The sequence below is a fragment of the Microcaecilia unicolor genome, chromosome 6 (assembly GCF_901765095.1).
Source record: "Microcaecilia unicolor chromosome 6, aMicUni1.1, whole genome shotgun sequence".
In the NCBI taxonomy this organism is placed as follows: Eukaryota; Metazoa; Chordata; class Amphibia; order Gymnophiona; family Siphonopidae; genus Microcaecilia; species Microcaecilia unicolor.
Genome location: NC_044036.1, coordinates 155,684,097 through 155,699,005, shown reverse-complemented (window position 1 = coordinate 155,699,005; position 14,909 = coordinate 155,684,097). Strand labels below are relative to the sequence as shown.

Here is a 14,909-nt window from a genome sequence, read left to right as displayed (position 1 = left end):
AAGAGTCTTAAATTAAGAGCCTTTCGGGGAGTGTCCCAGAATGTGAGGTCACATCACATGATTTCCTTTTGAGAGTGTGTGGTTAGGGATATTTCTTGGGAGGACCTTAGGGGTGGGCAACGATTAAAAATTTTAATCACAATTAATAGTGCAATTAAAATTTTTTATCCCGCTCTTAATTGCGCTTAATCACACCATTCATTTTGGGCATTTCTCTCACCTTTTCCTACAGGCTCTCTTCTATTGAACGCCATCATCTCTTTCTATCTCTTTAATCCTCTTTGTTTGTTTCTTTCTTTCATGCCCTCTTCCCCAGCCTTCGCCCAGTTTCTCTCATGTCCCCTTCACCAGCCTTCACCCAGATTCTCTCATGCTCCCTGATTTTTTAAATGCAGACCCAACCCCTCTTCCCACGTTTACCTTAATAGCAGGGCTTGGGCTCCGGATTTTCTCTTCTTCCTCAGTGCTGCCTCAAAGTACTTTTTCTTCCCCTGCATGGTTGAGCTCTGTGCCATGCAAGAAGTTGGGGAAGTCTCACAGTTTCAAGTTCTGCATGACTTTTTCAACTTCCTGCACAGTGTGGCTCAAGTATCTGCAGGGGAAGAAAAAGGTCTTTGAGGCAGTGCTGTGCCCTGCTGGTGACCATTGTTTACCTCAACACAGGGGGAAGTGGGCAGGTCTACACTAAAAAACTAAAAATAATCAGCCCTTCGTGACACTATTAACAAAAGCACCGTTTTTGTTAATAGTGCTATTAATGTGTTAACTGCCCACCCCTAAAAAAAGGTCTTTCTCCATCTTCCCACTAAAATCTGAAGATACTGTGTGTCAGGACAGTTATTTTTGTCCTCATAGATCTCCAACCCCTCCTGTGCCTTATCAAGGAACTCATATTTCCTGCCCATTTACCCTAACCTTTATTAAAATGGACTTTGGAAAATTTACTGGGATAAGCAGCATAAAATCTGTTTTACTCTTTTGGGATCTTGCCAGGCACTTGTGAACTGGATTGGCCACTGCTGCAAACAAGATACTGGGCTTTGTTCTGTCCCAGTTTGGTGATGCTTATGTTCTTAAGGCAGTTGAGAAAGCTCTGTGAATACCGAGGAAAACAACAATATGTAAATTAGTAAGGGTGCAGAAAACATTAGGCATCTACTGTAATTTAGTTAGTCTTTTGATTATTACTTACACATATATTTGCCTTAAATAGACTCCTAAAGGTTTCACTCATTCTCTATTATCTTTTGATCCTTAATTGCCTGACTCACATATTGGTGAATGCATGCTTCCACAGAAGTGGGATGATGACTGATTGCTTTGCTATACAGAAACACTTGAACAAAAAAGTGTGGTTGACACATTATCTCCTTATTTTCATTCTGCTTTCATAGCCAAAGATGGCGCCTGAGTGAATTGGAATGCAACAGATCTGACATTGGGTCTTGGGAGTAGTTATGTCATGATGTTCAGTAACACTGGTGTTCAAGCTCACCTGAGAAGGGGACAACTTGAGCCAGACTACTAGAAGAGGTAAGCATTTTCATGGTCATTCAGGGAGCGATTTTATAAGTGATTTCAGCATACAGAATATAGATATAAGGGCCAGCAAACAAGTTGAAGGTGATATATTCTATTCAAATCTGTGACTAGCTTTTGGCAGCTAGTCTCCCTTCATCAGGTCAGTGAAGAAATAGTGCAGCAGTTTTAGAAAAGAACATTCTTGTATTAATGTTCAAAAGCATTCTTGATCTCATAAGAAAATTTGACTAACATGCATACTGTTTTAGAATATGTGCACAGGACAAATACTACCTATAAACAAAACAACACCCATATAAAGGTCAATATTCAGAAGCTTTTATGTGCCTGCTCTTATGTGTGTGCACCCCCACATTTTATATTTACCTACTTGAGCACATAAAACCACTGTTAGAATTTACTAGTTTCTCTTTCGTCAGAAAGTAACCTATGATTATGTGCCCGCGTCTTGATATTTTCACAACTAATTGATATTGTTTGCCTAAGGCAGTGATTTCGAGGTTAAATGGTAATAAACTTAACAATGAGGCACAGTATTGCTCACTGATGCTATGGATATGAAACAGTGCAACATTCCTTAGGCTTATCTTTTCTGATTAGATAGAGATGCTCATTTTTTTAATACAGCAGGGCTTACCATACTTGTTCTGCAGACCCCACAGTCAGTCAGGTTTTCAGGATACCCACAATGAATATGAACAAGACCAATTTACAAATACTGAGCCTCTGATGCATACAAATTGATCTTATGCATATTTATTGTGGATATCCTGAAAACCTGATTGGGGGGTATAAGTTCCCCAGGACATATTTTATTGAACTGTTTGATTTGTTATTACCTCTGCATGTTACTTCTAATGTTTGATTTCTTACCGGAAGCAGGTAACTCTGCTTTTTGCCTTATTTGGTGAATATTTTCTTTGTTTCGTTGATCTGAAGCATCACGAAATTGTGATGAAAGAAGATCAAATCTGCCAGAATGTTGTTCTGACTCGTCTGCTATGCAAAGATTAGGTTGGCGTGAGGATTTATCATTTCTGTCACTCATCAACTTTACCGCCTTAGCAAAGAAAGAAATAGAATTTGTAAACAGAAATCTAACATTTAAGTTTTATCCAAACAAATGCTAGCTAAGCTATATCAAACGCATACAAAGATCAACCAAAAAAGTTAAAAAAATAAATCATCTAAAGTGTGCAGGAAAAACCCGTGGAAGGGTGGGCTAGTCCACTTCTTTTTGCACCTTAGTAAGAGGACCCCATTATTCGTTATTTCATATGCTTTTATGTTTTTATTTTACTTTATTGTTCAATTTCTGACTAGAGTGGAGGAGTAGCCTAGTTGTTAGAACACTAGGCTTGACATCCAGGGGTGCCCAATTCAAATACCACTGTTGTTCCTTTGATCTTGGGCATGCCACTTAATCCTCCATTGTCTCAGGTACAACCTTAGATTGTGAACCCAGCATGGAAATAGCTGAATATAACTCACCTTGAGTTACTCCTCAAAAAGGCGCAGTGGCGTTCCTAGGGGGGCGGACACCCGGGGCGGCGCCCCCCCCCGATGCAGCGCGGACCCCCCGGCGAAAGACCCTCCCCGCGAAAGAGCCCCCCCGGGTGCATGCCGCTGGGGGGGGTGCCGCAGCGCGCGCCTCCTGCGAGTTTACTAACTTTGCTCGTTCGCTGCAGCTCCCACTGCCCTGGAACAGGAAGTAACCTGTTCCGGGGCAGAGGGAGCTGCAGCGAACGAGAGAAGTTAGCGAACTCTTGCAGCAGGCGCGCACCGCGGCACCCCCCAGCGGCGTGCACCCGGGGCGGACCGCCCCCACCGCCCCCCCCTTGGTACGCCACTGAAAAGGCGTAAACAAAATCTAAATTAATAAATAACATATAAATGAAACACACATTTTCATATACACTTGCCATTGAACTATACAGGAAGTTTCTTCTATACGAGACCATTATAGAATAGATTCTATTTTTTAATGCCTAAAAAATTGGCACAAAAAAAAAAATACACCTAGGCATATTCTATAAACTACTCTTAAAGTTAGGCATTGTACATCTAAAATTTATGCATAGTTTATAGAAAATGCCCAGTGCCTGTTTCCCAACAGAATCGTATAATCACAATGTATCCATACACTTCTGGTAAAAATATCCAAAATAACTCAACAGAACCAGAGACTAATCACCTGTAATAAATGTAAATGTTCAAGATCCTCTTATTTAAAGAGCACCCTCAGATATTCCCACTAGATTTAATACCCAGAATATTCTGTGGCTTAGTGGTGTAGCACCTCATTCATCGGGTTGCCGATTTTTCATAAGCTGTGGTTTATATCTTAATATATTTTGTTTTTTGTATATGTGTATGTGAGTCTATATAATAATAATTGTTTTTATTTTTCATTTTTATTCTGTATGTCCAGACTCCTGATGCAGGCACCTTGCCGAAACATGGGCCATGTTGTATCTCTCTTTGTCTTTTTTGCCCCAAATGTAGACCACTACACTTTGTTAGCTGTGTCTTATAAATAACATCAGGTGTAAACATATACATGATGGCATCATTTTTCTGATAGAGCAGCGTTAAAATTTGTGACAGAGCATACTCTTTTTGATTAAACCTGGTTTTACAGAGGGCGGTTCCTTAAGACTAACTGTCACTCAAAGGGAGGAGCTAAAATGTAGGCATGTGATGTCAGAGGTTTTTAACCCCCCCGCCATTTTGAGTGTCTTGACTGGAGTAAGATTCCAGCCCTGAAAGTGAGAAACTGTTAAAGGGGAAGAGTTGTGTGGTTAAATATGCAGTAAGAGGCGATGTAATCAGTTTGCTTTTTTACAGAAAACCAGCTGATTGATACCGCGGACCCTGATGCAGGATTCGAAACCTTGGCCAAAGTTGGGCTGTGGTCAGTGGACAGAGGTTGAACGGAAGACTCATCAGCTGAAAGATAATTTCAATTTTTGAGTTCAAGAGCAAAACTGAATAGTTTATATGAACATTCAACAATAAATACAGGAGGTTTTTCTGCCAGTGATGAATGTGTGGGCCTCCATAAGGTCGATATAGATATTGACAAAGGAGTTTCCCAACAGTTGTTTGAGGCTTTTCCTCCTTTAATTATAAGAAATACATCGACATCTGTAGATATCTTATATGTGATGTGCTAATATTGTCATTAACATGCAGTACCCTCAATAGAGTTAACTCGGGAGCACTTACTGCCTCTTATTTAGGAGGCACTCCCATGTTAACTCTGTGTTATCCAGTTAGCACACACTAATCATAATACGCTAGCTGGATTAACACAGGAACCCCTGCTCATGACATGCCCACTCCAAAAAAAAAAATTGGTAATGCATAGGTTAGCGAGAGCAAACAGGCAAAATACTTATAATGTTTTGATGCGTTTCTGCAGTAGCCTGTTTGCGTGCACTAATCAGACAGAAACAAAAAAAGGCAAAGATCTGCCACAGAAATAGCGAACCAAAAGAAAAAAAGCAGATCAAAAGAGACAAAAAAATGAAACAGGAGGGTAACAGCAGAAGTGGTTTATTACAAGTTACCCCACGTGGCCACGTTTCACCCTCAGGCTGCGTCAGGGGTACAAAAAAGTACAAAATAAAAATACATAATGAATAAAACATAAACCACAATCAAATCATATAAGATAAAAACAGATCAAATCTAAAAACATAATACAATAAAATGTAATACCAAATCAATATCAGTTAAAAACATTCAGATTAAATATGCATGCAAAATAATAATTTTAATACAAGACATAATATATCAACAAAATATAATATCAGCAGAAAATATATATCAACAGAACTGCATAAGACAAACAGGTATATCTCCACCTATTTGTCTTATGCAGTTCTGTTGATATATATTTTGTGTTGATATTATTTTTTGTTGATATCTTATGTCTTGTATAAAATTATTATTTTATTGCATGCATATTTAATCTGAATGTTTTTAACTGATATTGATTTGATATTACATTTTATTGTATTACTAGTAAAAAAGCCCCGTTTCTGATGCAAATGAAACGGGGGCTAGCAAGGTTTTCTTCTGTGTGCATGTGGGAGTGTGTGTGTCTCTGCCCTCTCTCCCCTCCCCCCTCTGAGTCCTTCACTGTTACAGAGAGAGCGATTTGATTTCGTGCTTTGTGTTACAGAGAGGGCGGGGCAGACACTCATGGGGAAACTGGATATCTCTCCCCCTTCACACTTCCAGCTGGAGGCTTCATAGAACGTTGGTGGTGCCTTTTATATAGAGAGATGTTTTTAGATTTGATCTGCTTTTATCTTATATAATTTGATTGTGGGTTTAGATATGTTTTATTATAAAATATACAATGTGATGTTTATGTTTTATTCATTATGTATTTTTATTTTGTAGTTTTTTTGTACCCCTGACGCAGCCTGAGGGTGAAACGTGGCCACATCGGGTAACTTGTAATAAACCACTTCTGCTGTTACCCTCATGTTCCATTTCTTTGTCTTTTTTGATCTGCTTTTTTTCTTTTGGTTTGCGTGCACTAATCATGCATTAAGGACTTAACTCCCTTTAGTAAAAAAGCCCCTAAACAAATAAAATACATGCAATACATTCCAAATCTACACAAACTCTCCCCACAGGAATATCTATGAGTATTCTGCTATTTTTCGGAATACCTACCTATTGGGGGCAATTCTATAAAGGGCGTGAAAAGTTTGGCAACAAAAATCTGAGTGCTAAACTAGTGTTCTATAACAGCAAATTTGCACGCCATATCCATTTTAGGATACTAGCTTAAGTTGGCAATGATGCACCTAAATTTAGGCATGATTGGTTACATCTGCTCTGTAGCAGGTGTAAATGTTTGCAACAAAATACGGAACCATGCATGTGCAACTGATGGTATGTGCTGTGTGCGCTGGAATGGTCAAAATACACATGACCCAAGCACATGAATGCCAGTTATGCACTAGAGCATTTGGGCACTATACTGTAAGTTGGCCCCTAAGTGCACTTAGACACGTATAGTGAAGATACTTACCTGTAGCAGGTATTCTCCAAGGACAGCAGGCTGATTGTTCTCACATGTGGGTCGACGTCCGCGTCAGTCCAGGAATCGGCATTTTGCAAGCAAAATATAAAAAAAGTTTTGTCAGAGTCTTCTGGCGCGCGTGCAGTGCACAGCGCAATGCTCGGACCAATGTCCCGCCTGTCGTGTGAACGCGTTTCTCAGTTAAATCAAAATGCATAAAAAGAAACAAATAACAACACCAAAGGAGAGGTGGGCGGGTTTGTGAGAACAATCAGCCTGCTGTCCTCAGAGAATACCTGCTACAGGTAAGTATCTTGGCTTTCTCCGAGGACAAGCAGGCTGCTTGTTCTCACATGTGGGGTATCCCTAGCAACAAGGCTCACACAAAACAACGAACACTGGTCAATTGGGCCTCGCAACGGCGAGGACATAACTTAGATTGACCTGAAACCATAAACAACTAACTGAGAGCGCAGCCTGGAACAGAACAAAAATGGGACTAGGGGGGGTGGAGTTGGATTCTAAACCCCAAACAGATTCTGCAGCACTGACTGCTCAAACCGACTGTTGCGTCGGGTATCCTGCTGAAGGCAGTAGTGAGATGTGAATGTGTGGACTGATGACCACGTTGCAGCCTTGCAAATCTCTTCAATGGAGGCTGACTTTAAGTAAGCTACTGACACAGCAATGGCTCTGACATTGTGAACTGTGACATGGCCCTCTAGAGTCAACCCAGCTTGGGCATAAGTGAAGGAAATGCAATCTGCTAGACAATTTGAGATTGTGCGTTTTCCGATGGCGACTCCCCTCCTGTTGGGATTGAAAGAAACAAACAGCTGGGCGGACTGTCTAAAGGGCTTTGTCCACTCCAAGTAAAAGGCCAATGCTCTCTTGCAGTCCAAGATGTGCAAACTGCTTTCGCCAGGGCGGGTATGAGGACGGGGAAAGAATGTTGGCAAGACAACTGACTGGTTCAGATGGAATTCCGACACCACCTTTGGCAGGAACTTAGGGTGTGTGCGGAGGACTACTCTGTTGTGATGAAATTTGATATAAGGTGCATGTACTACTAATGCCTGAAGCTCAGTGATCCTACGAGCTGAAGTAACAGCCACCAAGAAAATGACCTTCCAGGTCAAGTACTTCAGATGGCAGGAATTCAGTGGCTCAAAAGGAGCTTTCATCCGCTGGGTGAGAACGACGCTGAGATCCCATGACACTGGTGGAGGTTTGAAAGGGGGCATTGACAAAAGCAAACCTCTCATGAAGCGAACAACTAAAGGCTGTCCAGAGCTAGGCTTACCCTCTACACGGCAATGATAAGCACTAATCGCACTAAGGTGAACTCTTACGGAGTTGGTCTTGAGACCAGACTCTGACAAGTGTAGAAGGTTATAAGAGGCCACCTTTGGTGAAAAAACATTAACCTCCCCCCAACCAGCAAGTCGTACGGTACGGACACGTTTACAGAGGCTATGCTGAACTGGAGCCAGTCAAAAGCCCGTCCCTTGCTTTTGCTGGGGAGCCGCACTGGCCTTAGGCGCACGCTGTTGATGAGAACGAGCGCGCTGGGACTAAGCCTGGGCAGGCTGTCAAGAAGCTGGAGTGTACCTACGCCTAGCATAGGAATAGGGAGCACTCCTCTTCCCTCCAAAAAACCTCCTAGATGACGAGGTAGTAGCAGAAGACACCCGGCGGGAGAGAGAATCCATAGGATCATTGTGCTTCTTGATCTGGTCAACAAGATCCTCTACTTTCGTACAAAAAAGGTTATCCCCCCGGCAAGGAACATCCGCCATCCGCTGCTGGACCGAATGATCCAGGTCAGAGACACGCAGCCATGAGAGTCTGTGCATCACTATACCTTGGGCAGCGATCCTGGATGCTATATCAAAAGTGTCGAACGTACCCCTGGCCAGGAATTTATGACACACCTTCTGCTGCCTGACCACCTGGCAAAAAGGCTCAGCCTGCTCCAGAGGGAGTGCATCAACCAAGCTGGACAGTTGCCTCACCGAGTTCAGCAAGTGGACGCTCGTGAAGAGCTGGTATGTTTGGATCTTGGCAGCGAGCATAGCGGCCTGATACGTCTTCCTCCCAAAAGAGTCCAAGTTTCTAGATCTCTACCTGGGGGCGCTGAGGCATAGTCCCTAGTCCTCTTGGCTCTTTTGAGGGTGGCGTTCACCACCATGGAATTGTGAGGTACCTGAGACCTCATCAATCCAGGCTCACCGTGGATCCGACATTGGGATTCAGTTTTTTTCGGGTTCACGGGATTAGACAGAGGGAACGACCAGTTTTGCATAAGGACTTCCTTCAGTACATTATGCAAAGGAGTCATTGCAGCTTCTCTAGGCAGAGAAGGATAATCCAGGACCTCGAGCATCTCAGCCCTGGGCTCATCCTCAACCTCCATAGGGAAGAGAATAGCCGCAGCCATTTCCCGGACAAAGGAGGTAAAGGATAGACTCTCCGGTGGAGAAAGTCTCCTTTCTGGTGGAGGGGACGGTTCAGAGGGAATCCCATAGGACTCATCAGAAGAAAGGTACCTGGGATCTTCCTCTTCCTCCTCCTCAGTATCGGACAAGACATCCCTCAGAGCAGTCCAAAACTGAGCCTGCTTCGACGCTGAGGAACGACATCCTCGATGGTGGTGCCGAGAAGTCGATGCCTGCCTGGACTCCGATGAAGCTTCCTCCACCGACGTCGAAGGGTAGTCGACCTGGGTGGCAGCTGACACCGATGCCGCAGGCGGCACCGAGGTCGGGGTCCTCACCACAGGCGAAGGGCCAGATGCCGCTGCAGCAGATGGCACGGAAGGCGCAAGCACCTCCGACACCGAAGCAGACTGGCGCAGCAATCCTTCCAGAAGTTCTGAAAGCAGGGCCCTGATGCGCTCATTGAGAGCCGCCGTCGGACAAGGCTGCGGGGTCAGTAAAGGAGCCAGTGGCAGAATTTGTCGAGGCTCGGGAGCAGGTACTGGGCTGCCAAACACCGACGCATCGGCACCTTCTGAATAGAGGGGGAGTGATCCTCTCGGCACCAACGCTTCTTGGGTGCCGATTCCCTCGACGCCCTAGAGCTCCCGGCACCATGTGTCGAAGGAGAACGATGACAGTGCTTCTTCGCCTTTGCTCAACGCACGTCATCAAGATTCCTTGGTACCGATGAGGAGGACATGGAATCCTCACGCCTCCTAGGGGCTGGGTCCGACAAAGGTCAGTCATGGGGGGCCTGCATAGCAGGAGGCCTCGAGGCAGGTGGCGACCCACTTGATGCCTCACTGCTCCCAGCGCGAATAGGTCTTTCAGCAGCCATTAACTCTGCTCCCGATGTCGATGCTTCCCTCGAAGTCGATGCCGATGTTGAAGGACCGGACCGAGCCCCCAAAAGTTTTTCTCATTGGGCTTCTCGAGACGCTTGGGTCCGTTTCTTCATACGATGACACAGACTACAAGCGGCTGGTTATGGTCGGGCCTAAGGCACTGGATACACCAAGCGTGGGTATCGGCACCTGAGATGGTCCAGTTGCACCGAGTACAACGTTTGAAGCCGCTGGGTGTCTTCGATGACATGGAAGGAAAAACGGCTTCGGCGAAATCAAAAGACGCAATTGTGCCTGTTAAAAGAAAAAAAGGGCACAAAAATAAGGGAACAACCCGGCCGCGTCGAAAACAAAGGAAACTTTAAAAGGTGGACAAATGTAAAGGAAACTACGGGAACCTTTTTTTTTTTTTTTTTACTGTAGAATTGAAAATAAAATAAAGAAAAATAAGGCAAAAAGCCAAAAAACTGTCGAGGACTCTTTCCCGGGCCTGAGAGAAGCACAGAAAAACTCAACCGCACCTCAACGCGGAAAAAAGAAAACCGAGTAACATGTTCACGCAACGGGCGGGAAATCGGTCTGCGCATGCACGGTGCGTGCTGCACGCGCGCCAGAAGACTGGCAAAACTTTTTTAAATATTTTGCTTGCAAAATGCCGATTCCTGGTCCGACATAAACCCACATGTGAGAACAAGCAGCCTGCTTGTCCTCGGAGAATTGCTATTTCACCACTGTTTTGGTGCCTAACTGCCACTGTAGTGTAGATGATACATACCAAATTTGCGCACTATAGAGAATGAGGGGATTGATGTATATACAGTGGGGGAAATAAGTATTTGATCCCTTGCTGATTTTGTAAGTTTGCCCACTGACAAAGACATGAGCAGCCCATAATTGAAGGTTAGGTTATTGGTAACAGTGAGAGATAGCACATCACAAATTAAATCCGGAAAATCACATTGTGGAAAGTATATGAATTTATTTGCATTCTGCAGAGGGAAATAAGTATTTGATCCCCCACCAACCAGTAAGAGATCTGGCCCCTACAGACCAGGTAGATGCTCCAAATCAACTCGTTACCTGCATGACAGATAGCTGTCGGCAATGGTCACCTGTATGAAAGACACCTGTCCACAGACTCAGTGAATCAGTCAGACTCTAACCTCTACAAAATGGCCAAGAGCAAGGAGCTGTCTAAGGATGTCAGGGACAAGATCATACACCTGCACAAGGCTGGAATGGGCTACAAAACCATCAGTAAGACGCTGGGCGAGAAGGAGACAACTGTTGGTGCCATAGTAAGAAAATGGAAGAAGTACAAAATGACTGTCAATCGACAAAGATCTGGGGCTCCACGCAAAATCTCACCTCGTGGGGTATCCTTGATCATGAGGAAGGTTAGAAATCAGCCTACAACTACAAGGGGGGAACTTGTCAATGATCTCAAGGCAGCTGGGACCACTGTCACCACGAAAACCATTGGTAACACATTACGACATAACGGATTGCAATCCTGCAGTGCCCGCAAGGTCCCCCTGCTCCGGAAGGCACATGTGACGGCCCGTCTGAAGTTTGCCAGTGAACACCTGGATGATGCCGAGAGTGATTGGGAGAAGGTGCTGTGGTCAGATGAGACAAAAATTGAGCTCTTTGGCATGAACTCAACTCGCCGTGTTTGGAGGAAGAGAAATGCTGCCTATGACCCAAAGAACACCGTCCCCACTGTCAAGCATGGAGGTGGAAATGTTATGTTTTGGGGGTGTTTCTCTGCTAAGGGCACAGGACTACTTCACCGCATCAATGGGAGAATGGATGGGGCCATGTACCGTACAATTCTGAGTGACAACCTCCTTCCCTCCGCCAGGGCCTTAAAAATGGGTCGTGGCTGGGTCTTCCAGCACGACAATGACCCAAAACATACAGCCAAGGTAACAAAGGAGTGGCTCAGGAAGAAGCACATTAGGGTCATGGAGTGGCCTAGCCAGTCACCAGACCTTAATCCCATTGAAAACTTATGGAGGGAGCTGAAGCTGCGAGTTGCCAAGCGACAGCCCAGAACTCTTAATGATTTAGAGATGATCTGCAAAGAGGAGTGGACCAAAATTCCTCCTGACATGTGTGCAAACCTCATCATCAACTACAGAAGACGTCTGACCGCTGTGCTTGCCAACAAGGGTTTTGCCACCAAGTATTAGGTCTTGTTTGCCAGAGGGATCAAATACTTATTTCCCTCTGCAGAATGCAAATAAATTCATATACTTTCCACAATGTGATTTTCCGGATTTAATTTGTGATGTGCTATCTCTCACTGTTACCAATAACCTACCCTTCAATTATGGGCTGCTCATGTCTTTGTCAGTGGGCAAACTTACAAAATCAGCAAGGGATCAAATACTTATTTCCCCCACTGTATATGAATGTGCAATTTAGAAGAGCCCTTTCCCATGAGTAAAACATGCTTTACATGGAAAAATGCCTTTTAAAATTACTCCCATAATGTACATACATCTGCTGATATCCTCAAGCTAAGCCTTCTGCCAGTAGATGGGGGTGGCCCAAGTACTTTGGATCCAAAAGCAATATGTGAAACATCTTGATTTTTACTGCTTCGAATACTTCCTGATCCTCGGGTAGTTAACTGATCTGTTAAAAGATACACGAATCATGCTTTACAAAAAATCCTGACTATATTATAATAAATAATCGTTAATATCTGAGAGTAGTAAGATATTAAACTAACCTAGACTCAAAAGATAAATATCAAAACCAACTTAAATTGGTCAGGTATTTCAAATGTAAAAAAAAAAAAATCTTGTATACACTCCAAAAATATATCGAAATAGTGAGAAATAAATGTGTGCCTATATTGTGCAGTTAAAAACCACACATGGAGGCATGAAAGAACCACCATCATAGTACAACTGCAATAACAAATTCAAGGTTCACATCCCAAAAGAGGGAGAAAATAATATATACTAATTCAGAAATTTACTTAGTTTTTTCCCCAAAGTCCCAACAGGTTTGCAGATCCTAAGATGAAAGTTCATCAAAAGCCTCCATGTAGCAAATCCAACAAGTAAAGTAGAAACTGCGAAGGAGTTTTAGTAGTGAAATTGGCAGTTTTTTCTTGCAAGATTTTGATGAACTTTCACCTTAAGACTGAGTTGAGGAAATGTCAGAAATGCTTCATGTGAAGGAGTACTGTTTGGACATATCAATTTATGGGATTTTATGTGAATTGATTGGTCACTGGGACTGAATTCCTCACAATGGTGACAATGGCAATATATAGAAATTAACAAATATCAAAATAAGTACAGCATATTTTATTTTTTCATCAGTATATATTGGGTATTGATTGGATCTTGGGGCCACTGATGAAGGCGTAGTAATGTGTGACAAATTTGGAATTTGTCATTACGTATGAGAATGTAAGCAGTGCAATGATGGTCCTCAATGTAAAGTGACTGCAATGTGTGGACTGAGCACTCTTCAAAAATGTAATTAAAAAAGTTTTCATTAAAAAATGATTAAACATTAAAATTGATTTATTATTATAAATTTGTATATGTATTAAGTTATTTCATGCCAAAAATTGATTGAAATAGAATGTACATACATCTAGGTATGGACCCTATAGCTGGTGTAAATGCTTGTGCCTAGCTATATACATGGATGAATATAAATTATAGTATTCTCTAATTTAGGTGCTTATATGTATGCTCCACCCATGCTCATCAGCAAAGTATGCACCATCAAAGCGTAGATAATACCAACATTTATTTATCTTCTTACTGTCTAAAACTAGGCAGTTCCTTATAGAACATTCCCTAGAAGGTAGCCCAGCAGATAAGAATGTAATCATAATGTTATCATGGAACATCAGTGGGGCTTCAGAGGTGTTCAAGCTCCAATAAGTTCCAAAGTCAGACAAGAAGTTTAGTAGAAATTTGACAGCTGAGATGTGTTTAATGTAAATATCAATGACACTGTTTAAATATTTTCTTAATGCTACATTTACCTAGCATTCAGTTGAAATCAATGTTACTTTTAAGCATGCAAGTTCAGAGTTTTAAAATATTAGTTATAGTGCACTTGTCTTTTCCAGAACCGACTCAAATCTTCAAAGGGTTAAATAAGAAATAAGTCATTTTCAGTGCAACTTTTGTTTCTAATGATTGCATTCTTTCAACAAATCAAAAGAAGTATTTTTTTAAAAATGTAAGTATGTTTATTATTTCATTACATGTTTTTTTTTGTTTGGTAGTTTACCTGGTACTGCTGAAGTTAAAGGTCGTACTCCCAATTTTATTTCTGCTGGGTACAAGTTGGTCATATTGAATAACTGTGTGACCTGTAGCACACCTGTAGTAAACTGGCAGCTTCTAGGAATTACATCTGTGGGTTCATGAGTTGTAAGAGGCTTACCATATATATCTGGAATCAAAGAAAAAATATCTAAATTTAACTTTAATTCTGCTGTAGATTTTCAAAGTTTTTATAAGTTGCTTTTGCTAACATTTATATTTCTTAATACGTGTGAAGTCCCAGTTTGCATAAGGGCTCTACATTGGAAATGGGATATCCAGACCAGGATGTTCACATTTGCCCAATATTTTAAAAAAGGTTCTGCTGAATGCAGAGTGGGAATAATTAAGCTACTTACCTGTAGCAGGTGTTCTCCGAGGACAGCGGGTTATGTATTCTCACATATGGGTGACACCAATCTTTGTGGTGCTCAGTCCAGTCCTTCAACATCAACATCAGTGAGATGATAGCTGTTTAGTCTATTTGAGAGACAGGGACTGTGGGCATCAGCATTGGCTGTTAAACTGGCGCTGGGCTTGACACCGCAGAGGCATATGCATTCCATGTCCTCGTTGGAACCACACATTTATGAGGACCAGCACTGCGCATCAACAAAGAAGCACTGACATTGCTTACCCTCGATGTATGGTACTTGGAGCTAAAGAACATCAGCATCGCTGGTCTCCGAAA

General features: G+C 42.6%; 1 protein-coding gene across 1 annotated transcript in view; it reads right to left on the bottom strand.

Moving 5' to 3' along the window:
• The window catches only part of C6H3orf67 (chromosome 6 C3orf67 homolog), a 223,410-nt gene that overhangs the window by 135,812 nt on the left and 72,689 nt on the right, over window positions 1–14,909 (bottom strand). The window contains exons 7-10 of the mRNA XM_030206446.1: window positions 14,184–14,348; window positions 12,418–12,554; window positions 2,416–2,602; window positions 1,909–1,911 (exon numbers count right to left, since the gene is read on the bottom strand). Coding sequence (XP_030062306.1) covers window positions 1,909–1,911; window positions 2,416–2,602; window positions 12,418–12,554; window positions 14,184–14,348 — 492 coding nt within the window. The remainder of the gene's footprint in view (window positions 1–1,908; window positions 1,912–2,415; window positions 2,603–12,417; window positions 12,555–14,183; window positions 14,349–14,909) is intronic.